The sequence below is a fragment of the Macrobrachium rosenbergii genome, chromosome 26 (assembly GCF_040412425.1).
Source record: "Macrobrachium rosenbergii isolate ZJJX-2024 chromosome 26, ASM4041242v1, whole genome shotgun sequence".
Taxonomy (NCBI): Eukaryota; Metazoa; Arthropoda; class Malacostraca; order Decapoda; family Palaemonidae; genus Macrobrachium; species Macrobrachium rosenbergii.
Window position 1 is genome coordinate 12,618,888 of NC_089766.1, and position 27,120 is coordinate 12,646,007.

The 27,120-nt window shown below is 36.5% G+C and overlaps 1 protein-coding gene across 3 annotated transcripts in view; it reads right to left on the reverse strand.

Moving 5' to 3' along the window:
• The window catches only part of LOC136853049 (tubulin alpha-1C chain-like), an 88,982-nt gene that overhangs the window by 1,198 nt on the left and 60,664 nt on the right, over nucleotides 1–27,120 (reverse strand). For all 3 annotated transcript variants that reach the window (XM_067128269.1, XM_067128270.1, XM_067128271.1), the window contains exons 2-4: nucleotides 8,414–8,541; nucleotides 6,681–6,781; nucleotides 4,553–4,725 (exon numbers count right to left, since the gene is read on the reverse strand). In XM_067128269.1, coding sequence (XP_066984370.1) covers nucleotides 4,553–4,725; nucleotides 6,681–6,781; nucleotides 8,414–8,541 — 402 coding nt within the window. The remainder of the gene's footprint in view (nucleotides 1–4,552; nucleotides 4,726–6,680; nucleotides 6,782–8,413; nucleotides 8,542–27,120) is intronic.

Here is a 27,120-nt window from a genome sequence, read left to right on the forward strand (position 1 = left end):
TACTACTAACAATTATCTTTCGGTTTTCAGTAATTAAATATGTGACAAAAGTCAGCATAAATGTTTTGTTAACAATACTGTCATCCTGTTTTTAACAATGTTTTGTAATAGCTAGTACAGTACATATTTACCCTTTTTCTAATCTACTTTTCACATATCCTAGAAGATAAATTTTTCACACAAAAATATTTCATGAGTAGCTTTGAAATTCAATATCTTACTCATGAACAAGTGAAACTAAGATGATGATAAACACTGCACCCATTTTCATCAGTTAACTGTATGTTTTTACCCAGGTAAAAGTATCTTAAATTTAATGTTCACTTTGCATTACTGAGAATTGTGTAAATTATTCACTTAATGACATACTTATTTTTCTAAAAACTACCCTACTGAAGATTTGTTTTGGTTCACATTACATGTGTACATTTGTTCATTATAGCCCATGAATCAAACCTGTCTTATTCCAAGCAGAATTCATACCAGTCACACCATTATCCTGAAAATAACTCATACCGTCTGGCCAATTTCATACCACTCATTGGATCTTGACTCATTCTATTGTGACTCAATAGTGTAAACATCTCGGCATCGTTCTCCCAGAATGCCTTTGCATGCTCCTGCCATTGTGGAACCAAAGTTTTTTTGTTGCTTTTTACTTTTTATTCTTAGTGTGACTTAGTTTATCCTTACTGGTGAATATTTATGTACTGGTAGGAACCAACTTCTATCTGTCTCCTATGCAGGACTGGACAAAATTCTTTATCCAGAATTACACCGCCCTTGGCAAATTCACTTTTTATGATTGTCCTATGGACTCTCCCATCTTTTGCTGGACCAGAAGTTTGGGAGATTCTAAAGAATACAGGAGTGCAACACTCAGTCTAGGAAATCCTCAATAGGACAGCAGTGACTGCCCAGTGTCCCAGCAACCTTCTTCATGAGTGGAACACATTCAAGCATTTCTGTAGATAGCCCAACTCATTTCTTCTTTGGCAGGAAGTGGGTTCTCAGCAGTACAAGTTTCCTCCTGGCAGACAAGGATTCATCTTAGAGGACTGTGCAAACCCTGGGAGGAAGGTCCATTCATTAGGGATGGCCTTCTACCTCTAAGCCAACATGGTGATGAAGAAAAGGGACTCATCTTTCAGTGACCCTCGAGAGCTTAGGACTTCAAACCCACTAGACCTCTTCCTCTTCTCAGAGGACCTGGTATAAGAACTGGGGAAAGGCTGACCAACAAGACTGACAGCAGCCATCTTTGAAAAGGGACCCCTCTCACCCTTCGGCATTGGCAAAATGACAATTTATTTAAAGTAGTTTGTATTTTTTCTAACATAAAACCTGAGGTCTTTCAACATGAGATTAACTTTCAGCGAGCTGGAAATCTGGCTGTTAAAACTTCTGCAAGGTGGTTATGGTAGTAACTACCGATGGTAGGGGCAGAAGCACCGCCCACCAAGTCGGTTCACATTCAGTTCTAAGCAGTTTACCTTTTGGCCCAGGTAAGAGAATGAGGGGTGGTAAGAGGTGGGTCCTTCATGTAAAGACCTCAGGTTTGTATATTTGGAAAAATACAAATTACCTAAAAAAAATTTGTCATTTGTCCTACACAAATACAAACCCTCAGTCTTTATATATGGGAGACTTACTTTTGGAGGGAGGATTCTGAGTAAATCTCTGAACTGAATGGTAGGTCAGCTCACCTGGGTATTCTCTTCTTGGTTTGCTCATAGTCAGTCCCTCTCCCCTTGCCAGAGAGAGGGAAGGATTTGCATCTACTAATCTAAATAGAGCCAGATTATAGATAGGATACTCAAGTCATCTAGAGCACCTGCATGCATGCCCGTCCAGCACTGACACCTTGGTCACTGTTCCTCTGCCCACTGGAAGAGGAAGGAAGACAGGAGAAAGGTAAGAGGCCAGTCCCACACACATCTTCTTGCAGCTGCATACCTTAGGCGAGATGCAACCTTACCCTCAAGAGCTGGGTGAACTACATGACTACTTGAGCATCCACCAAAGGGTCCAAGGACCTATGGGCAACGTCCCAAGGTAAAAGGAGATGAGAGATGAATGTGAATCAGATGAATGTGATCTGCACAATTACAATCCATCCTAATACTTGACTGACAGGTTCTTCCTGAATGCAATGGACAGACTGATGTTCCTGGCCTCGAAAAATCTGCCCTGAAACGTACCGATGTCCAGCAGGAAGTTGTGGGGTATGTTCATTTGATCATGTCACTAGTCGGAGGAATAACAATTTGGGCACCTTTTCTCGGCCAACTCAAAGTTAATGAATGAGTTGTTGGCAGTAGGTTAAAAGTTTAGTCTTCACAGAGGCAACATAGACATCATACTGTCATTGGTACCACAGAACCATAGAAGTGGAATGATCCATCTCACTGATCACCTTCGAAACATGTAGAATGGTGAAAGGCATAAGCTTCCATGATGTAAATGGATACCAAAGATGTCTTGCTTTACTCAAGGGGTCGAGAAGACAGAACAGAACAGGGTCAACTTCAGCAGCTCAAGAAAAGAAGGACCATTTCTTCAGAGGTTGAAAAAATTTCCAGAAGTCAAGGTGCCAAGATCACCTGTCCTTATCTACCAATTTCAGCGAATGATTGTTGTAATTACATCCATTTTGCTTGGGAAGGGGTTGTTTGCAAAATGGGAAGTCTGGTAGTACACTAAAGTAGAGTCCTAGAAGTACAATGGCATGTTTACTTAACCCCCCTTTCAGAGAGGCATCCTTTCCTTGCTGCTGGTAGTTTTGACCCCTTTAACAGACTAAGCTCACAGGGTGGGCATCCATCTTCTGCACTGCCTAGATGGCTGGTTCTTCCTAATAAGCCCTAAAAGAGGGCCTAGTATTTCCATTGGCCTTTTGCCATCACCAACTAAGGCTTGCAGGATCACAGAATAAGTGGGGAGAAGGAACATGAAATGGGATCTTGCTGGTTGTGGGAAACTATGTCCTTTTGTTCACATATGCCTCAAATGATGTGGAGAGCTCACACTTTGGACCTTCAGGCTGACTTTATGTAGCAAAAATAAATCAGTAGTCAAATTCTGTCCTTCAAAGGATGTCACAATTGTTTGGAGGTCATACAAAAAGTCAATGTGATGACTAACAACAAAAATGCTCTAGTCTACCTGAAAAACCAAGATGGTACTTGATAGATCTGTGGCTCCTAGCCTGGAAATCTCATTACAAAGTTCACCATCACTAACTCTTAACAATAATTTTTTCTGCCAGTGTACTTTTTTACTGCAGAAGTTTTGAGTCAGTGTGTCAATGCTCCATCACAGAATGGCCCTGAAGTCTCGTGTTTCTCACCTTCAGCCTGATCTGCCATATCTTGTTAACACTATGGAACTTGGGCAACACCCACTTGTGATCCATGTGGCCCCCTGGTGGCCACAACATATGTTTCCAGACCAACTGGTTCTGATGGTGGACTTCTCCAGAAGTTACTGAAGCATACTTACCTGCACAGGTTCAGCTTCAGGAATGGAGATTATCCAACATACCGTCAGAGAGAGAGAGAGGTTTTTCAGAGACAGCAGCTGCTGCTGTCGCTACCCCCTGCATAAAATTGACAGTGTTACTTTTCCAGGGTAAATAAGCAAGTTTCACAGCTTGGTGTTGGGAACAGAACAAATCTGCAGATTTTTCCATCTTCCCCAGATCCAAAGAGAAATTCTTTGTCAGCCAATGAAGGATATAGGTCAGTTCTTGAATACTGAATGAAGACATTGATGTGGGCTTGAGCAGGGATAAATCAGATGTACTCTTGACATCTAAGTTAGGCCATCCTTAATATCAGTAGTCAGACCTGGCACTAGTTTTGAGGAGGTTACTGGGGGGTTGTAGGGAGGTCTCAGAACCTTCCTCCAAGGCCTATTGGTAAAGACTGTATGCCTCCTATCCCTAGCCTCTTCCAAGTGAGACAGTGAGTTATACACCATTGGAAGCTGTTACTCATACAAAGAACTGGTCCTCTATTAACTTCTTTGTTCAAAACTTTGTGGCCATGACCCCCAAGAAGCAAGCCCCTAGAGCTATTGGGCTTAACCATTTTGAGGATAATATCTTGGTAGTTATAGAAATTTACTGAATTTTTTGTTACGATGAACTACGTGATCTGCAATCGTGAATTAAATTGAAAAGCTACTAATATATCCTGGTTTGTAGTATGGTGAAATTTTAAAACTACTGGTGCCCATAAATATGAATGTCTTATTTTATAAAAAGAGTACCCTGCCTGTTTGTCTGGCTGAGGCTTGTTACACGAGTATACTGTAGTATGAAACTGCAGCTAGCAAGTTGGTTCCATGCACCTGTTCACAAATGTATGTAAGGGCCTGTTAAAGGTATGTGATAGTAGTCTTAACATTTTCTTAATATTGTAAGGTAACACTTCTTGTTTGTGTAATACTTTATTGAGACTGGAAAATCCTTATCTTATGAATACAATGTGTTTTTAATCTGTCTACCAGTATGCAAAATATAAAATTGTTTTGAAGCCTGTAACCTCACCTGTAGTCCTGAACAGGCTTCTGCTTGTTTTCTGATTCTGTCAATAACATTTTTAATAACTTCCTGCCCAACAGTGTATCGACCACGAGCAAAATTGTTGGCAGCATCTTCTTTGTAGGTTATTAGGTCATCGGGATGGAATAGTTCCCGATAAGGGCCATGCTGAATTTCATCTGTTGAAATTGGGATATTTGTCAAATTGAAATGTGAAATAGTAAAGATACTGGATATTCAAAGACCACAATATTTATGTTCAATTATAAAAATTCAATTACTGTCAGAATAGAAAAGAATAAAGAAACAAGCAAAATTATTAGTTACAGCAGACAAAAGTGTTGAGTACACTGCTGTAAAGGAAATACAATGAAAAGTAGTACAAAAAGTGTTACAAAAGAAAAGGAGAATGACACTTACACATTGACAGAAAGAAGTCAAGAAAATAATACTTGCAGACCTGAATTTACAACCAGGTAATGGGTTAAGATTTTGTCAAGTGATCAAACTTCCCAACCATATACATTCACCATACCTTTCATCTTTTATGAAAGTGAAAGAGGAATCTTTCCTTGTTTACTTGCATGTAAAAGCAGATGGCATATGATGAATGCACTCGGCAAGGAAGGCCGAGTACTTTGTGAAAGCCCAGAATGCATTTGTTATTATTGCCTTGACTGCTTTCTATCCTCTGTACTAATTATGCATGGTGAATTATAAAACAAGCAAATTTTTTTACTTCTTTCCTTGGTACTTCCTCTATTACCTTATGTGTAATTACCTATTCCCAAGGTATCTGTCTTGATGCCCTGAGATGACGTTCTTAAAACATGAATTATATAGAATATGTCGTGCCAGATAGGTATAGTTAACAGAGTGCTGATTACCAACTGATAAGAAGTGAAACTGATTTATATTATGAGACCTCTCCCCACCAAGGAAGTCTTGTTTAACACACAGTTCAAATGTCTCGTATAGAAGTGTCTGCCAACTTGAGAGGTTTAGCTCAGAGTCAAAGGTTGACCCCCTTTCTCCACTACCCCTTGGCCTATTATGCATATGATGGTGTAGGTCTGTGACTTTCACCTTAACCCTTATCACATAATACTTTATGTATAACTGAATCATGAAAATATGGAACGTGATGAATAAATGAATAAAGGCAATGCCACGAAGGAAAGTGAAAGGACGGAGTGGAGCTAGGCCTTTCGACTTACTGTCCTTTACTAAAGGACAGTAAGTCGAAAAGCCTAGCACCACTTCATCGTTTCACTTTCCTTCGTGGCACTGCCTTTATTTACATAATACTTTATGTCTGATCCCTTCAAAGAGCTTTAACAGGTCCCATTTTTTTCCTTCACTGTTGCACTTACAGTGTCTCTTAGTACCTTAATGGCAGCTGCGGAAAAAGACTAATACTGTAATGTGTCGTGCCTCTCCCTGTCATTTTTTCTACACCTATCCCTGTCCTTGGTACTTGTGGCATGGGTTCTTGTTTTTGCACCAGGTTGGAATAAAGAGATCCTGTGTGTTTGCCTAATTCTTGTCTATGGAACATCCTGATCTACCACTGGGGCCATGCTTGTTCTCAGGATATCTCTCCCAATAGTGAAACTGTGGTCTTGTTTCAATAAAGATGCTCCTCAACCTGTATAATTTTCTTCTTTACTTCACCATATCAGTCTGTTCTTCGGGAACTCAGTAGATATGCACTGTAGGAAACTTAGAAATGAATAATAAAGAAAAAATCATTACAAACTCAAATGAATGAAGATGGAAGAAAAGAAAAAAGGTACCACTCACCACACCTTGTTAATGCTAAAAACCCAAGCTTGGAACTAAGGTACTGACAAGGAGCTTCTCTTAATAGGGGAAGGTCTCAGTTTATGTCAATCACTACTTTATTAATTTTAGAGGTTTATTGTTGTACGGAAATGTTAACTGGTAAATTTCAAGAAATATTTTATGGTTTCCCTGTCATGTGTCTTTTATTTATTAAACAGTAAATTTAAGAATTGAAATAGACTAAAGCAGGTCCAAGATTTGACATCAGAAGTCTGTAACAAGTTCAGACATTGTCTTATCTGTAGTATGGAAGAATCTGCTATCAGCAACTTCACACAAAAATACTCACCAACAACTGTGGGTTCTAAATCCACAAAGACTGTCCGAGGAACAAACTTTCCTTCTGGAGTTTCAGAGAAAAAAGGATCGAGAGATGAACCATTGTTTTCACTGTAAGTAAAAATGAAGTATATTATGGCACTTTTGAAAATTCTTGTAGAACTGGAGTTATCATGCATCTTTTTTTTTTTTTTTTTTTTTTGATGTAAAATACTTTATAAGTAAACTGTCTTGAAGCATTAATTAAGTGATAATGACAAAGTTTGACCATTACATAATAAATGTAAACTTCAGTTTGGCAAAATATTCCACTGCTAAAATGAAAAATTAACGAGACACCTAGAGACTAAATTTCCTTCATATCTTCCAGGACAGTTATAGTACAGTATACAGTACTCTGTATACAGGAAAAATCACACAGTACTACATCCATTCCCAAATTCATATAACTGAAAATTTATGCAACTCACTGTAGTTTTCTTTCATGTTATTAGCATTACACATCAAAGGAACAATAGGTGATGTAACATATTCTGAAAAACTGAATGCTGAAAAAGTACATTGATGGATTTCTATTCAAACAACTGAGAGAATGGTTTACTTGATTAGCTTATTTCACTGTAAAATATACTATCTAATCTGATAGTTGCCTGTAATAACATCAAAGTTTTAATTTCAGACCTAATATTTTTCTATACAAACTCATTTAAAGTTCAGGAACTCTAAAATACAATAACAGAGAAACTATCCTTTTACACTAAAATTATACTGTTCTAAAACTTTTAACAGCTTTTAGATTTTTGCATAAAATTGCACAGTACAGTACTGCACAACTCACTTTTCCCTTTTACACCTTGCAAAATTTATAAATGGAGTTAATGTATTTGGGAACTAGTCCTCTGGCTTAACTGCCCCCTCCCCTCTTCTCCCCAAAAAGTTTACATATGCATTACTGTAATTTCCTTCCCAAAACTTATACAAATTATTTACATATACAGTACGTAATATGATTTTTCTGTATACTGTACATTCAAACAAACATTTAAGAAAATTGCTTTTGTGGAAATTTACAGTTTCTAGCAAACTGACCATCATTCATAATACTGTAAATAATTCACTGCAAAGTGCTAAGTAATTAGGACTGGGGACTCTACAGTAAGGTCTTTTATTTGTGTATTTCATTTAAGTGTAGCTCAATCTTTTCCAATCTGAATTCAGTACATTTCAGCAATCTTAACGACTGAGTCAATTTTGACATCTCAAAGGAAGATTTTACCATTTCAGATATGTTTTCATTTTCCAATATTAGAGAGAATGAATGAATTAGTCTAATTTACTAAGACTGTTCAGTTTCCATTTTAAATAGTGAGTCCTAAAGCTGGATGGCACAGTGTATCACCTGCATCAAAATCCAGGACAGCTGGACCTTGATAAATCTGTCAGAATGCTAGAAAGATAATCTGTCAACAACTAAGCATGAATAACTGTTAATAAGACAGTCATTTTGGAACTATACAACTCTTCATATACGTCTTGCAATGCTGCCCTGTAGTTTTTTTTCAATGTACAGTAAATAACTTTGTCATATTAGTAGTGATACCTAATAGAACTAATGGTCCTGCCCAAGTTAAGTAAGAATGGGTCACAGTGTGGCTCAAGAAGCAACCTGAGTAAACTAAAGTTCTCTAATTTACCAGGCAGTAATATAAATTGTTACACAGTATACAATCACAATACCAGTACCTGTCTTGAAAGAGCTCTCCATCAGGTAAAATACCATGTTCCAGGCAATACAATTCCCAACAGGCCTGCCCAATCTGCACTCCAGCTTGCCCTACTTGTATTGATACAACTTGTCGCCCACCACCACCCTGAAAGAAAGTTAGAAGTTAAATAGCCTGTTAAGGTCTAAGTACATATTTACTACCAGCCAACCTCACCCTGCCCAACCATACCTAGCCAGGACAAAACTCCTGACAACTGGAATGTGTGTACAGTATTCTGGGAATTTACTTAACCTTGAACTTCAGCCCATTTGGTATGTGCACGAGGAGTGTTCCTAAATGAAAGTTTTGTTTTTTTGTGGGGTTTAGGGGGGAAGAGACTGCTGAGTTTATACATTGCATTAAATGGTAGCAACATGATATAAGCGCGGCTCTTAAAATAGCATGTTATGTATGACAATCAGGGTGAAACATGGGGCAGAAAATAACAAATCTTGGCAGTAAAAGGAAAATCAAAACAGTGTCAAAGAATAATTAAGAGTATACAGTTATTACAGTACAACAACATCCAGGTATTACTCTCCAGACAGTTAAAACAGGATGCAAGGATGGTTTATTGCAACAGAACAAGTTTCAGAAAGTTCAACTTTCCCCTCCCCATGTGCTCAGGTTACAAGTACAGTATTGCAAATTACAAGTAACATGTTGCTTTGGGAACAAAAAAGTAGTTTAAATAAAGATCATTCTTGGGCAAAGAAAGCTCAGGATATTTCCAGTCAGAATATTTGCCTAAAATTATTTTAAAAGTAAGTGTCAGCAACAATTCCCTGACTGAAATTTTACCCAAAAGAATATTCAGGTCATGCTTTAAACATGACATGTTGGACAACAGCTCAAGTCTTAATCTAACAAGGGAAGTCATGACAATACTAGAATGTTTTATGTACTGTAGTGTTAGTTTGTGAAGATTTAGCTTTATGTAATTCAATTTAGGCAAAAAAAAAAACTTTAAAAGACAGTCACTATGTGAAACGTTACCACGAGGGATCCCTAGAAATAAAGGGAAATTTACGCAGTAATTATCTTAGGACTTTACATGAATGTGTAATAATTTATTTTCATATTTACTCTTTCTCATTTATAAACTCTCTCTCACAGCTAGAACAAATGAACAAGGTGCACATAAAACTTAATCTCTAAATTAAGTGCTAGTAGGATAGCCAGAGTGTTAATGATGCACTAAATATTTAGAAAAATGGCATAACAAAAGACATCACAGAAGATAACTGACCCAAGTGTAATAACATAATGTCCAGTGCACAAGTATATAGATGATGATTATTATATATACTGTATATATAATATATATATATAGAGCCTCAATGGCACAGTCGATTACAGCAGCAGCTTCGGACTTCGTAGAGGTCTGTGGCGCGGGTTCAAATCCGCAGCCGACTGATCAGAGAGGCGGACACTTTGCTATCCGTGTAGACACCCCGGGATTATGTATGTAATCAACGGATAGGTTTGCTTAAAAAGCAAATGGGAGTTACAGACTAAATACACACACAAACCAAAGCCACTACAACATCTAAAAACATAACAAACATCTCACACGTCTCGAACTCTCAACCTACCCAGCAAGAACAACTTCGCTGCTGGGAGAAAGGGCGTTGGGTCTGGTATGATACATGTAACATACGCTACCGGGGTCTAAGCGATGTCAGGCAGGGCAGCCGATCGAGACTACGGTCTACCCCAAAGCCAAATCAAAAAGTCCTTCAAAGAAGGCATCGTGCTTTACCCATACAAAACTGGGAAAAAGCACGTTAAAAGAAGAAGATATAATATATATATATTTATATATTATATATATATATATATATATATATATATATATATATATATATATATATATATATATATATATATATATATATATTATATTACTATTATTATTCATAATGTGCCTACATTCTTTTAGCATGAAGACCATGAACTAGCCTTGTTAGCTCCAATAACCCAAAATGCTCTCATTTGGAAAAAAAAAGGATAAATGAGTGATTGTAAGTAATTAAAAATAAACAACTTTAAGAAAAATACATAAGCAAAAACAGATGTAACTGAAAACATGTAATTAATAACAGGTAAGAATAAAATAATACAAACAAATATCAAAAGGGTAAATTCACTTGAATGTACCCTCAAGCTTGGGAACTAAATTTAACAAAATGGAAGATCCTATTACATAGGATATGGAACATATAGTCTAAGAACCTAGTTAGATGACCCCTACCCCACACACAGTAATTGCTAAACATAGCCCTGAGCTGATGTTAGCCACAAATAGAATGAATGGTACTCCATTTAGTACCCAAAACGTAACAGAGAGATGGTCTGGGAATGTCGAGCATCCCCACTTACCCAAATATTAAAATTACCAAAAACTCATAAAATTCAATATTATGATGAAAGTTAAGTCAACCTATATCTGACATTAGGGGATGAGGTCGAACTCCAACAAAAATAAACCTAGTGATTAGCTAATCATGTACCACGCTCCTATTCTATTACAGAGAAATGCAACGAATTCTGGGATAGCAAGAGGATGGTACCTAACCTTTCAGTTTAATATTTGTTTCCAAGAAAACCGAGCCAAAAAGGTCATTAATAAGTAATGAAAGTAAGAAAAAAATTGCTTTTGCCACTGTTACTGTAAATAATCTTAATTCTTTTTTACTTATTCCAAGAATTGGGCAGGTTGTGTTACAGCACTTAAACGAAGTCATAACACTATATATATTATATATATATATATATATATATATATATATATATATATATATATATATATATATATATATATATATATATATATATATATATATATATATATATATATATATATATATATATATATATTCATACATTCATACAGACACATGCGTGTTTATACAAAATTCTATTAAATCTACAAATTCTATTCTGATTTTGTCTACCCCAAAACTCAAATCATTGTTTACAAACCAAAAACAGAGTTTAGTAATCACTCAATTCGTTCACCGCAGAGTATAATGTCACCTTGCAACTCATGATAACAAGCAGGAAAACCTCACTCTTTAACCCCCAAGCCTCCTACGCTACCCCCACACAATCCCTTACCGCACGTTTCCCCCCACCCCACCCCACACCAAACACACTGCACCGTCTAGAGACGAACTAAGCTAACTAACGATAATGCGCTGTTTGCGGGTTCGTCCTTTGTTCTCTCGTGGTTACACCTTGACCTGGGCATCAGGTGCATTACCGTTTCCTCTGCCCGTTTCGGATGTCGGAGCCAGACCAGAATGCGGGTGTGCATGCCAAAGGAATCTCTCTAACTTGACACTGTAAATTCACTCCAGCGTGATAATAACACGTCTAAAAGACGGTTCTTTAAATTTAAAATAAATCTCAAAATGTGACATGAAATCATATACAAATATTTAAAAAAAATTAGTTCAGAAATTATATGAATTCACAGCTAATTTCATAGCTTATTCTGATCACTGCTATACAATTCATATTATGATTCTCATAAGGATAAAATTCATATTATTAGGAGAGTTGATACAATATAAATAAATTCATTCAGATACACAGATTATGAAGAATTCATTTAAAATTTAAAAATTAAGTCTCTCGTTAACTTGTCGAGACATAGTCGTTATATGTAAAGTTAATAAATTAAATTCATGAAAACTGACATCAGCCGAGATATCCACAATTACGAATAAAAGTATATGCGGAGAACTACTAAACATTAATGGCTTTCATAAAAATAAATGTAGTATTTTTGAAAAAAAATTATAAATTTTACAAAAAGTTAAAAGTGAGTTTTTATCTTAATTGCCAGAGCTGACAGGTTTTAAATAACTGCAAATCTTCCAAAAAAGTTAAAATGAGTTTTTATTTTACTTGTCAGAGCTGACACGTTTTATATGTACAAATTACAGTGCAAGTTCAAATACCCTTGACATACATCTAGATAAGTGATTTGTCAAGTTTCACTCTGATACAGTTAAATGCAAGTTCAGTTGCTCTTAACAGAAAGGTTAATGGTTTGACATACCATTTTTGACAAAGTTCAAATTGAATCCCTAATGACTCGCTTTATAATGACATATCATTTTTTACAAAGTTCAAAATGAATCCCTAATGACTTGCTTTATATTTAATGAAGCTGAAATACAAGTCAAGCTCCGTTTGACTAAGTGAGATCACCAATCGATCTGACAGATAACTTATGAATGACGATCAATCGAACTATCAGATTAAATTCACTCCCAAAACACACTCAAATTAGATACTGTATGTTATCACGTTTGATAAATGTGATATATGAAAATTAAAATATAATTTGTCCTAGGAGAAATGGCATGAAAGACTCTAACAATGGACAAAGGTCACAAGTTAATCCCATTTTAATGAAACAGAATTAGACAAGATTACCAGTGTTAACCGACATTAAATCAATCTGGAATAACACTGGAAAGTGTCCTTCCTTATGAAGAATGGGAAGAAGAAAAACGTATCTTGTACTGATTATCGACTAAAACTCGTTTCTCCATCAACACTGCGTGCAAAGAACTCGAAAGAGAACAAAAGCATAGTATCACACGAAAAGCATATGACGGCGTCATGATAATAGTGTCCTATACTATTCAAAATTACGCTACTCTGCAACTTTCCTTTGTATAATAATAATAAGTGGCGAACATGTTAGTTAATGGCCTTTTTTGGCTTAAAAGGGAAGGTTTACACAATAATAATAATAATAATAATAATAATAATACAGTACTTACAAGCTCTGGGATAAGACTAGCAGAGGTTAATATCAGGAGAGGGATCTTTCAAGGCGACTCACTGTCCCCACTACTCTTCGTAGTGCCCAAGATTCCCATAACAAAGTACTGCAGAAGATGGATGCTGGGTACCAGCTCACGAAAGGAGGCAACAGAATTAACCATCTGATGTTCATGGACGACATCGAGCTGTATGGTAAGAGCATCAAGGAAATAGATACCCTAATCTAGACTGTAAGGATTGTATCTAAGAACATCAGAATCGAGTTTCGAATAGAAAAATGCGCCTTGGTCAATATACAAAAAGGCAAAGTGACAAGGACTGAAGGGATAAAGCTACCAGACGGGAATAGCACCAAACACATAGTCTAAACTCAAAGCCGGAATCATGACGAAAGCCATAAACACATGGAAAGTACCAGTAATCAGATACAGCGCAGGAGTAGTAGAGAGGAGGAAGGCTGAACTCCGCAGCATAGACCAGAAAACTAGGAAGCACAAGACAGTACACAAAGCACTACACCCACGAGCAAACACAGACAGACAATGCATAACACGAAAGGAAGGAGGGAGACGTCTACTAAGCATAGAGGACTGCGTCAACATCGAGAGCAGAGCACTGGGGCAATATCTGAAAACCAGTGAAGACGAGTGGCTAAGGAGTGCATGGGAAGAAGGACTGATAAACGAGACCATAAACCACATAGCAAGCGAATGTCCGGCGCTTGCACAGAACCAGTACAAAAAGAGGCATGATTCAGTAGCAAAAACCCTCCACTGGAGCCTGTTCAAGAATCACCAGCTAGCTTGCAGTGATAAGTGGTACGAACATCAACCTGAGGGAGTGATAGAAAACGATCAGGCAAGGATCCTCTGGGACTATGGTATCAGAACAGATGAGGCGATATGTGCCAATAGACCAGACTTGACGCTGATTGACAAAACCAAGAAATACCATGGGACACCAGAGTAGATGAGAAAGAAAGAGAAAAAACTAGAGAAAAAACTAGTAAGTGTCAAGACCTGAAAATAGAAATAAGGATATGGGATATGCCAGTGGAAATTGTACCCATAATCATAGGAACACTAGGCATGATCCCAAGATCCCTGAAAAGGAACCTGGAAAAACTAGAAGCCGAAGTAGCTCCAGGACTCATGCAGAAAAGTGTGCTACTAGAAATAGCGCACATAGTGAGAAAAGTGTTGGACTCCTAAGGAGGCAGGATGCAACCCGGAACCCCACACTATAAAAACCATCCAGTCGAACAGAATGGCTGTGATAGATAAAAAAAAAAAAAAATAATAATAATAATAATAATAATAACAGTAAAAATAATAATAAAATAATAATGTTCTGACAGAGAGATGGTCGAGTACCTCCTTGAGGTTTCATCTCGGGGACAGTCAAATGATAAGGCATCATCTTTCGGTGATACACACGTGACAGCGGTACACGATACACTTGGGGGCACCATGCTTGGGGTATACCAAGAGAGAAAATCTTAATAAGAATCTTAAAAACGAAACGTGATCGTGCAGTGTGTGTATACACACACACACACATATATATATGTATATACAGTATATATATATATATATATATATATATATATATATATATATATATATATATATATATATATATATATATATATATCAGAGGTCTTTTCTTGTGATGCTGCCATCTGGATTCTATGAAAACTGTATGAACGTTTTAGGATAGTCGTACATACCACTGACATTTCAATATTGCTTAGAAAAGTTTAAGTTCAAACATTACTCTTTTTAATGCAATTTTTTCTTATGTAACAATCATTCGATAATCGCTAAAGGCTGGCAAGGACCTTAATTCATTATATTTAATAAAAAAAAAGTAGATGATTGCGGTATGTTTACCTCAAAATAAATACTGGATTAACTCCTAAATACAACTTGTTTTCCTTCGGTTCGTTCAAGAAACTTTCCCCAGTAATTAAAACTTAACATCTGATTCGCTTCTAAAGGTTACAGAAGGAAAGGCAAAGGTTATCTGGGTTTGCGTAACTTCAATAATTAATCTTTAAAATTTAATATAATTTATTCTGATTTATCTTACTTTAAGTTACTGATTATATGTTCATTTTTCTCCTGCCTATGCCTTGGCATTATTTCCACTCATTATATAGAACAGCATTTTATTAATAATAATAATAATAATAATAATAATAATAATTCAGGCGTGTCTCAAAGAAAATTTTACTATTACTACTACTAATAATAATAATAATAATAATAATAATAATAATAATAATAATAATAATAATAATAATAATAATAATATTTCCCTGACTACATACACAATGGAATGACAACATAAACATGTTGACACTCGAACGACAAGAAGACAAAAAAAAGTGTCGAGCCACATCATATGCTTCTGAACTCCGGTCAAGTAACCCAGGAAGCGGCGAACCCTTCAAAGACAGATACTCGTATCTTCGTGTGGTTTCTCAAATGACCACAGGCAACGAAACTGCGCTTCGGTGTACATCATTATCGTTTGAATCCGCCAATATATTCAAATTTCTCGGGCTCTATTTTGGAAATTAAAAGCGTGATAAAGAAATCAGTCTTTATAAGTACCCATTTATAATCAAGTTATTCAGATAACGAAAGTATACGGTGAATTTCCTCTAATACTGTTAATACATTCAAAGGAAGTTACATTGGGAACTTACTGTTAAATGACTTTGAAGGTAAAAGTCGTGATCATGTCAGAAAGACAAAGCTACAATTAACAGAATTAATCTGACATTTGTGAAACATTTACTTCAAAATCTCCTATACCTAATCTTAATGTTTTCAACCATTTTTCAGGTGAATTTATTGTTGACAACCGAGTAATTATAGTAATAACTAGAGCAGCAAAAAGCCGACATTCGACTGGCTCAAATGAGGTAATACGAATAACATTTTCAGTAACTTTGGCGAACAAGACTTATTGATTAACGTGAACTCCGAGTCAGATTACACCGGATTAAACAACAGGTATTTTACCTGAATCTCTAAGGTGGCCACCCAACACCTTTCAAGCCAATGGAGGTTAGAAGGCTCTGGAATTCTATTCTTTTCCTTATTTTCCCCAAATTTAGCAACAACTTTCTTTTAAAAGTCAGGCTTGGCCTTTCCTTCGTGGTTGGAACCCACATTTCTCTCTCTCTCTCTCTCTCTCTCTCTCTCTCTCTCTCTCTCTCTCTCTCTCTCTCTCTCTCTCAGAGCCGTTAATAGTTGTGCAAGTTACTCAGATGACAATTTATTTACAACAGTGCAAAATTTAGTTTTTCTTTTATTTAAATACGACTATAAGGTCACTGTTTATAATCATATAATTTTCTCCTCATTTTTTTCTCTCGTATGCCTTGCATGATTGTGTCATATCTTGCATTTAGACTGCCATGTCACCCGTCTCGCTGGTCAGCCTGATTAGATGATCACGAAGAAACCATAAATGCCTTCCTTCAAGTCAGTAGGGTCGGTATCACACACTTAACTTTGAAAATCACAATAATAACAACAAGTAAAAAATGCGCCGAGGTTTCTTCGGCGCAATCGAGTTTTCTGTACAGTGGATAATGCTGTATGAAATTCTCAGCCACGACCCGGTGGTGGCCTGTGTTGTTGGTACCTATAGCGCTGCCAGACGTACGATCATGGCTAACTTTAACCTTAAAGAAAATAAAAACTACTGAAGCTAGAGGGCTGCAATCTGGTGTATGATGATTGGAGGGTGGATTATCAACATACCAATGCGCAGCCCTCTAGCCTCGGTAGTCTTTAAGATCCGAGGGCGGACAGAAAAAGTATCTCTTAAAGAAAACTAAAACTGCGAAGGGCCACTTGGGGTCTGTCAGTTCTAATGATTATGCTATAGCAATCGTTTCTACATTCGATAAAATCAATCGTTTCTACATTCGATAAATTATGTAACTTCCTAAAGGCAGGGGGAAGAAACATTATGAAATGGCCTTGGAATTTCTGCAATCAAGATTCTCCAACAATATGCAAAGGAGCTTTAATAATAAGAGAGCAGCACAATACGTGAAAGGGCTACAAATGTCCTCCCTTAACACTGGCAAACGTTACCTGCCACCTGTAAGTAGCAAGTAATCGAAAGTATTCTATACCAGCAACTAGAATCACGAAGATTCAAGCTATTTCAAAATACTATCAAAATCACCTAATTGTTGTTGTTTTTTGATTAAGCTGGTTTTATGCCAGCAGGGGATCTTGCTCATAGAGCAGCCCGTAAGTAATTTTTTGATGTGCAGGTATCAACTAATTACAGTGTGCACATGGCAAATCTCAAAATCAAGGTTTAACCCCCTATAAATTTTAAACAAGCGCAACCACTTTGCAAGGGATGGGGAATTGGGGCGGGAGGAGAGATAGGAAAACAACGCCATTTGTAAATGTCAAAGTAATAATGTCCCTTTAGCTTTGAAGAACATAAAATCTAGACCACTCACATTAAAGATGATGTCACCTTAATAAAAAGCACAACTAAACCCGAAATAAAATCAAGTCAGTCAGATATGAAACTCATCACTGCAGTGTCAGATCAAGATTAAGACTGACATTAAATTCAATGTGAATAAAAACACACACACACACAAACAACTCACTGACTTCTAATTTAGACTAGTACAATTTTCGTGGACAATTAAGACGCCAGTAACCGAAGAATAAATCAAATTACTGTGCACTGTGTCTATGATAAAATGTTTTCATATGTATAATACATAAATCTGATTAAGTCCTCCTAACTTACAGAGAAAGCTGCTGATAAAACGACTTCAGTTCAAAGAGAAAAGAATTCCCCGAACTCGAAAGTAAACACACTACAGTAGATGACCTCATCAACACATTCAGTATCATTACGAAACTACTCGTTCTGCTTCCCTTTGGGTTTTTTTTTTCCCGAGGAAAAGGTTGACAGGCTGGTGGGGAGGGGGGGTGGTGGAAGAAACACAGTACCTTCGTAAAGAAACTGAAAACTTGTTTTGAAGGATATAATGGGCCCCTCCGTTTAACATGCATGTACAAGTAAGCCAAGAACAAGGATATATTTTCGTGTATTTGTCGCCAGTGTAGTGAGAGGGGCCCCGCTTCGTTTGTTATGTGACGGGAGCTGTCTGCCAGAGAGAGAGAGAGAGAGAGAGAGAGAGAGAGAGAGAGAGAGAGAGAGAGAGAGAGAGAGAGAGAGATTAAAATGCACAATGTATAAAGTATGAAAGTTAAAAATCTTTTAATTCTTGTTCAAAAGTAACAAAACTTGTTGCATACGCGTATGAAAAAGATAAGAACCTATCAAATACCCGAGCATACAGACCTACAAATACGAACTCGAAATATATTCACATATACAGGTATACCAACAATTCAGTTTCTTTCAAAAACATTACGCGAGTTAAAGGACCTTATTTATACCTACCATCTCGCAAAAACAGATACAATCGCATGTCATAAACAGACAAGAACCTAGCGTTCCGTAAACACATTCATAAAGGAGTCACGAGAAAATTGCAGACTCGTAAGGCAGCACACAACTCACAAAAATAAGTGAGGCGAGAAATATTCGCATGGCGAAGAAATTAAAACTAAAAGATTATCTGTTAAGTGCGCTAATTAGACTTCAGATGAGGCCTAGGATAATTATGGGGGGAGGAGGAGGGGGAAGGTAAGAGGAGGAAGAGGAAGGGGAAGGTAAGAGGGGGAGGGGGAGGGGGTGGTGCAGGTGAAGAAAGAAAGATTTTAAGGTAAGAATAAGCGGGCGGACTGTGTGGGTGGCAAGCCTGTTTTTCAGGTTGGCCACCAGGATTTCAGACTTTTTCCTACCTACGTTTCTCAAGAATCCCTATTTAGGTGGGCGGGTTATGCATGACTGACTTAAAAACAATACGAATAAGAAAAAAGAAGAAATATTAACAAAGGCTTTATCAACAAATAATTAAAATGCAAAGGAGGCGATAATATATTCCGGAACCAGACATTTTAATGGCCTCATAAAATTCACGAAAGCGTTTACAGTCTATGAGCGTTAACGCAAACACCGTCATCACTTACGGCATAGGGGAGTCGTATTTAACTGAATTTCATCTCTCCAAGATAAATATACTTCCCTAATGACAATAAGAGGTTGACAGGTTTTTGAGAATGGTTGGTTTTTAAAACCAACAAGATTTAAAACGTGGCTTCAGTCAAAGATGGCTATGGGAGGTAAAGAAATTTACTCCTTATCTGAGTATTAATTCCCGTATAATCTTGACTATAAAATACAACAAGCATCATGTGGTATAAAGATAAGTGTACATACTCCTAACAAAAGTAATAATTACATGGATAAACTGAGCACGACAACACATCCTTTCATTGTAACCATAAAAAAATAGCACGCGTAAAAAATATACTGATTGCTCGCATGCTCATATCTACAACGCTTTCCAATGTCGTATTCCAGAATTATTCCATCCTTACAGCCTCCCCACTTATCCTACAACTTGCCACTTTCTTTATTTTGTGATACCCATGTTCTCTCTACGGGTCCGCTAAATTCATCGTAAATTATATAAATCGTAAATTACCGTTTCCCTTTGCCAAGACATTCTCTTTCTCCACTACTTTTGTAAGCTTCGCGGGCATCCAGGTCCATGTCTAAACATATTCCCTTGGTCTTGTCTTGGGAAAAAGCTATTCCTTTCCACAACGATTTTTTCGCTTACCACACCCAAAGCCTTTCCTCCTATTCCATATTTTCATTTGAGTAAAATATAATTTTAAGTGAATTTACAAATTGATTTCATGGACATTTCTTTATTAATGAGTACATACTGGGCGCACACACACACACACATATATAGGTAAATGTATATACATACCTTATGTATATATATATGTATATATATTATATATATAATATCGTGCGAGTGTTGATTTCTTAGCGATTTACTATTAACCGCTTCATATTATAAGTACATTGTAAGTAACATTTTGGTTCGTTCAATATGAATATAAATAATGAGGGCATCACTGACAAACAAAATGTAGAGCGATTAACTCCCAACTCCCAGAGACAATTATTTTATTCTGTTCTTCTTAAATAATATTCAGTGCGCTTCCTCTCCTCGTCGTTCCTTTGAGAACCACAATAGAATCGTAATTCCTGAACAAATGGAGTTGTTTTACTGCCATTCTCTAATTGCATAGCAACATCCGGTCTCTATTGCGGGGGGAGAGAGAGAGAGAGAGAGAGAGAGAGAGAGAGAGAGAGAGAGAGAGAGAGAGAGAGAGAGAGAGAGAATAACAAACTACAGAACTAGAAAAATAAAACATGCATATATGTGTGTGTGTGTGTGTGTGTGTATGTGTGTTTATGTGTGTAAGAGGGGGCCTGCTGATGCCTACATGCATAAATAAATAGCAAACTATATGAACAGAATAAATTTTTAAAACATACAATGTAAAAAAAATAAAAGCTCATTTAAAGAATAACTTTGTGACCCTTTACCTAAGAAACGAAAATCATACACTTTACAGTCTCTCTCTCTCTCTCTCTCTCTCTCTCTCTCTCTCTCTCTCTCTCTCTCTCTCTCTCTCTCTCAAACGTTCCCAGTTTCCCAAATTTTTATCCGAAACTCCCTTAAGACGCCGTGGACAAAATTATAAGTTTACAATGACTGTTATTAAAAGATATTACCACGGTTTTTTATTTTCATTGATAATAAAACAAAAACTATTTTTAAACTTGAACAAAAATACAATAACCAGTATGAAGCTGATAACACGCTTGAAAAATACACCCGAGAAATTCCATTAGCGCTAATGCCCACCAAAGTACCAATCCAGGGGGCAATATTTAAGTCAAAAAGATTATATTGTCATACCAGTTTTAATAAACAAAAGCGCTTGCGTTGGTTTTTCGAGGTCGATGACCTATGATGTTAGTTTAGAAATACGCTAGTGTAGTTTTGAAATACTTGGTATATGTGTCTGGGTATGTTGGAATTATATATATATATATATATATATATATATATATATATATATATATATATATATATATATAGAGAGAGAGAGAGAGAGAATAGTATTATACTGAGATTTGAAGGTAATTCCAAATGTTGTCAAGAAGACGGCCACAGCAAGGTGAGCCAACCTAAATATTAGCCAATGTAATCATCAGTTCCAAGATACTCAAGCGATGAAGGCCAAAATACCCACCGGTGCGTCCTAGATTTTACTGGATCGTGCCCCATGAATATGACAAGTCCGTCTAAATCCCGTTTTTAAATTGATCAATAGAATAATCAATAAAAGTAGGAAATTTACTATGCGACGTAGTATGTTCTAAGTTTATTTATATGTTAAAAAATCAATTCGAAATTGATCTCAGGCAAGGGTTTCTTTGAAGGGGAAAAAAATCCTGACCGCAGCATTTACGTACTGTGGCAGACTTACTATCATTATTATTATATTTCTCGTAGACTCCTGGTCACGCAATGGACAGTGTATTTTTTTTTTTTTTACTGAGTCTGGTGTTTATTTTCGTCCTAGCATCATTATCTGTTTATGCCAGCGATGGCAAAAAAAAAATAAATAAATAAAAAATAAAAAAAGTTCTCCAACGTAAAGGCTGTTTCGATCGGTGATTACATGTTAAGTATGTGGCACTAAAATGTCACAAAAAAAGGGGGATCGTATTGCAGATTAATAAGCAGTTGGTTTTGCAGTTTAACAACAAAAAAAAAAAAAAGATACTGCAGGCCAATGAGAAAAAAAGCTATTGCATTTAAAGACAAAAAAAGTGTCACGTCAAGAAAAAATAATTTAGCGGACTTGGAAAAAAAACCCAGTCAAGGAAAATATGGATATTTCTTTTCAACAAGGTTTCAATGTTAGGATAAGAGTGTTTTCTGGTACTTAATTATAATGATTAAGATGAACTTCAGTGACCTTGAATACAAAGCTCAATGTCACACTAGACATCGTATGTCACCGAGATTTACGAGGCAATTCCAAATGATGCCAAGGCGACAGCCAAAGCAAGGCGGGCCAACCTAATCATTAGCGAATGTAATACCCAGTTCCAAGATACCCAGGGCAATTATGCCAGACATACCCGACAATGAGTCTTCGATTTACTGGTATGTGCCATTTTTTCAGCCATGTACTGTATTTATTCATTCATTTTAGCCTATGTACACATGTTAATATGGCAAAGTTTTCAAGACTTTTCTTTAGTTGACTGACGTGCTTAATAATAAACATCATTAAACGTGGGATTTTTTTTTAGATCTATTTTGCTATTAATCATATACGTGTTCAATCATACAGCCTGTTCTAATCTTGTTTACATTCGTCTCAGGCAATGTTTTCTTTGACGGTGATAAGCCAACCGCAGTTTGCCCTCGAGGATGAATTCAGGGGCACATTTTTTTCGTCTTCCTCTTCTTCTTCCTCTTTCTCATGGACACTTGGTCACGCAGTGGATGGTGTCCCTCTCTCTTTTTTTAAACTGTATCTACGTATCGTCTATTTTCGTCAGTGCATCATCATCTGTTTATGCCGACGATGGGAAAATAAAAAAAATAAAAATAAAAAATACTAAAACGAGTTCTCCATCGTAAAGGTCCTGTTTCGAGCTGTGATTACATTCAGCAAGCTGCTCGGAAAGATCACAACAGTGGCCAGGACCAGTGCTCGTTTCGACAGGATCGTGTCGTAGATCATTCGACAAATTTAAAGGGTTTTGCAGGATCGCAAATTTAAAGGGTTTTGCAGGATCGCAGATAAGATTTTGGGGGATCATATTGCTTGATTAATTTAAGCGGGTTATCTGGCGCCATGCAGGTAAAAATAATATAAACAAAAAAGAAAAGAGTTGAACCTATGACAAAAAATGTTTACTGCAAAGAGTTAAAGATTTACAGGTTGAGAAAATAATAAAAAAAAAATAGCATGCGTGGACAAAAAAATCTCGAATTTAAGGAAGATTTTTCTTATTAATTAAATACATACTTTTCCATATTAAGAAAAACTATAATCACGTTCAGAAAAGGGCTTTATCAAGAAAAGCTTTACCTTTTAATATAAAAAAAATGTTTAGTACGTCGACGAAAATAATGTTTGGAAATGTTTTCAGGTTAAAAAAACAAAATTTCACACGCTTAGAAACGCGAGGCTATGCAGGTTGGGCATACGGTTTCACTGTACTGAATACCAAAGTTTTCTGCTTTTGCAGCCCTCCCAAAAAAAAAAAAAAACTTAACTTTCCCTTAAATCATACATACTCTTGTACAAAGCAAACTCTGCCTCAAGAATTTACATTCAATGAAAAATGTTTGTAACTTGCACAAGATAAACGTTCTAACGCAAGAAGCAATGGGTAGTACGCGCAGTGTGATTTCCCGTGCCTATAAATAAATTTACTTTGTCCCAGTACACACAGAGAATATATATAGTGGCTACGCAGTGACTACCTCTACACTCCCCCTCCCCTGCCCAAGATACGACCCAAAAATGCAATCATCGTTTTTAGAAAGATGTTAAAGGCCCGGACTCCACGGTACCAAGCATAATGCATTCATAAACTACACTTTACATGCACCCCTTATCTTGCACGACAATCAGATAAAGGATGCTGTGAACTTAATGATTCCTTAAAAGCAACACTTTTGTTTAGATTTTTAAATTTTTTTTATTATTCGGAGTTAATTTACTTTACGGCATAAAATTTACTTAAAAAAACACACACAGACGCAGTATCTCTCACTCTAATAACTTAGGTAATAAAACAATTCAAGATAAACCATCATAAATAAAGAGAAAGTCACCATAATTTAAAATCCCTCTCTGCTCACGTCTGAAAGCATAAGCAAGCACACTTACATCCAGCGTCATAACCACGTGCACATGATCGTACGTGAGACGAAACTATAATGTTGTCACTAAACATCTGTCTCTTTCTTCTAATTGCTTTTCAGATTTACGTGAATATTCCTCTAAATTTTCAACCAATGTCATGAAGATATCACATAAAATCGACCCAAAATCAATGACAACGAAGCGATATTAACTGAAACACTACCAGATGCGTAAAACCTTTCGGGGAGTTTCTTCTCTAATGTCTTATCGTTATCACTTTTTTACTTCCTTCTTCTTCTTCTTCTCTTCTCGTTCTCTCTTTGTCTTTACCATTTTCGCACATATCAAAATCACCGGCTTAACCTTCAACCTTCAAAGGAAAACTTGCAATATCTTTCGATACCAGACTGTTATTAAGTGCAATTTCACGTCGCTTATGTTCAGGCCTCTTGGTATCATTATGGTTCTCTCTCTCTCTCTCTCTCTCTCTCTCTCTCTCTCTCTCTCTCTCTCTCTCTCTTCTTGTGGCTAAGATTAAGAAGCCTTGTCTCGAAAACCAAGGTGAAATATATTCCATACACTCTTCAAAGAGAGAGAGAGAGAGAGAGAGAGAGAGAGAGAGAGAGAGAGAGAGAGAGAGAGAGAGAGAACAATGATGATACCAAGGGGTATCATATATTCCAAAAACTCTTTTCAGAAAGAGAGAGAGAAAAAAAAACAATGATGATACCAAGGAGTATCATATATTCCAAAAACTCTCTTCACAGAGAGAGAGAGAGAGAGAGAGAGAGAGAGAGAGAGAGAGAGAGAGAGAGAGAGAGAGAGATTCTCTGCATATCTCACACAGGAAAATATCTTTTGGGGTGTTACCCTCTCAAAGATAATTGCCACTGTCGCCCTCCGTATGAACGAACCATACCACCAGTTTTCCCTTGGAACGAAAAAGTGAAAATACGCTCGGGAGTCACGTTCCTCTGCGGGCTTAAAGAACAGAAATATTGAATATTTTCTCTTGAAATCTGTTCGGATTCATGCAATTGCTTCGAATAAATTGGAGAAATGTTAAACGTTCTCTCAAGGTATTTCTGTTCTGATTCACAGATCTTGTCTTCCTCATTCAAGGAAATTACCTACGATTTCCTCTTGAAATGTGTATGCCTGTTCCTGCTTAAGTGAAGAGAGAACTGAACTCTTTTCCTTCCTACTTATTTACAGTAACTCAAGGAACTTTCCCTACGTTGGCCATGCAAATCTATTTAATTCATTCTTGCTCCTTTTTGAACCAGAAGAGTATTAAACCGCTAAAACTGGTTTGGCAGAAAATATTAAATTTTCTTAGAAAAAAAATTTACAAAGTACACTAAATAAAGTAAATAATAAGCATGATGATTTGTAGATAAAAATTAGCAGTTTGTTAACACAAAACCAAATAAAGGGCCACACTACTGGTTATAAACAAAACCCTCTAACACTTCAAAATTCAGTTCATGTAAAATAAACAAACGACTATTACCTATTAAATAAGCAAAAGCGTTCATCGATTTACAAATGCTGAAAATACCTATCAATAAATACATAATAACTGAAATCCCTGAATACTGGATGCATAAAATAAATAAAAAAATAAAGCCTAAAATAAAAATAAAACTAAGAGGAGGCACTCCGTGTCCTCCTTCACTCCAGCAAGCAAAGTCGTATCTAATATATCTTCAAGATTATGAAAGCGAATTACAAATGATCTCAGGTTCAAGGGAATGGCGGTATCACTCCGCCTTAACATCTAGTGAATAGATATTTTTCCGCTTGGGTACACAGAGGCATGAGAGATTTTAATTTAACTTGCCCAGTAATCTAACTCTGGGGCGTGTTTTATCCTTTACTTACAAGCTTTATATTCTCTTCTTTCTTACGTTTTCCCAGACTTATAATTGCATCCCTCTGAGGCGATCATCGATTTCTAAGGTTTGCTACAAATCTTATTTTTTATTTATTTTTCTTGTTTCAATCAGGTCTGGGCAAGATAAAGGCATAGGGCTGTCCTTCCCATCAGACTCCACATTAGAAAAATCGTTGGAATTCTCTTTACGCTTCCGTGTTCCACTCTATTTTCCTAGACATTATCTTTCATCATATAAGACAAACTCACTGAAAATTTTCCCCCAAACCGGATCTGAATCCGGTAAAAAAAAATCATAAAGACATAATAGAAATATTTTTCACATACTGAACCACTCAACGACTACAGATTTATTATAAACAAGGAATACACAGCATACAAAAAATATATATATAAAAAATTGCGATGTTACAAAGCAATTATTTATACGTTATCAGATCTCCACCTCGTCGTTATCATCTTGCCACCCCGTATCAGGTGCCGTAAATTTGCATTACGTCTGACAAGTAATACATTTGCCGGTCTTAAACGCATTACGGGAAAATGGGACTAATTATACGACGTGGAGTCGGAAATTCGAGGTTGTATGCAACTTCGTCGTTGTTTGAGAGAGAGAGAGAGAGAGAGAGAGAGAGAGAGAGAGAGAGAGAGAGAGAGAGAGAGAGAGAGAGAGAGAGCAATTTCATCATGGATACAATTAGGGTTCTGTTGTTCTAGATAGCGATATATGAACTTGATAGCAACGAGTTTCAATTTTATGCTTCCACCAGTACCTTAGTGGGTCCCGGCTTTCACGACAGAATGGACGCTGTTTTTGTTAAACATGCCTCTTTTAACTTTGTGGAATTCAGAGAGTAAACTGACGATAAAGGTTAAAAGAAACCGTTTTTTAGAGAGAAAAAATGTATACAACAAGAAGGAAGAGGTAAAATGAAAATAATTAATTCAAGCATAAGGAAAAAGGAGACAATTACAAACAACTGAAAGCAAATTAACATGTGCTGTTAAACCCAACTGATGTTCTGTTGAACTAAACAGCGAATTATGTATATGGTACTTAGCTGGTTGTAGTGGGTCGCACCTAAG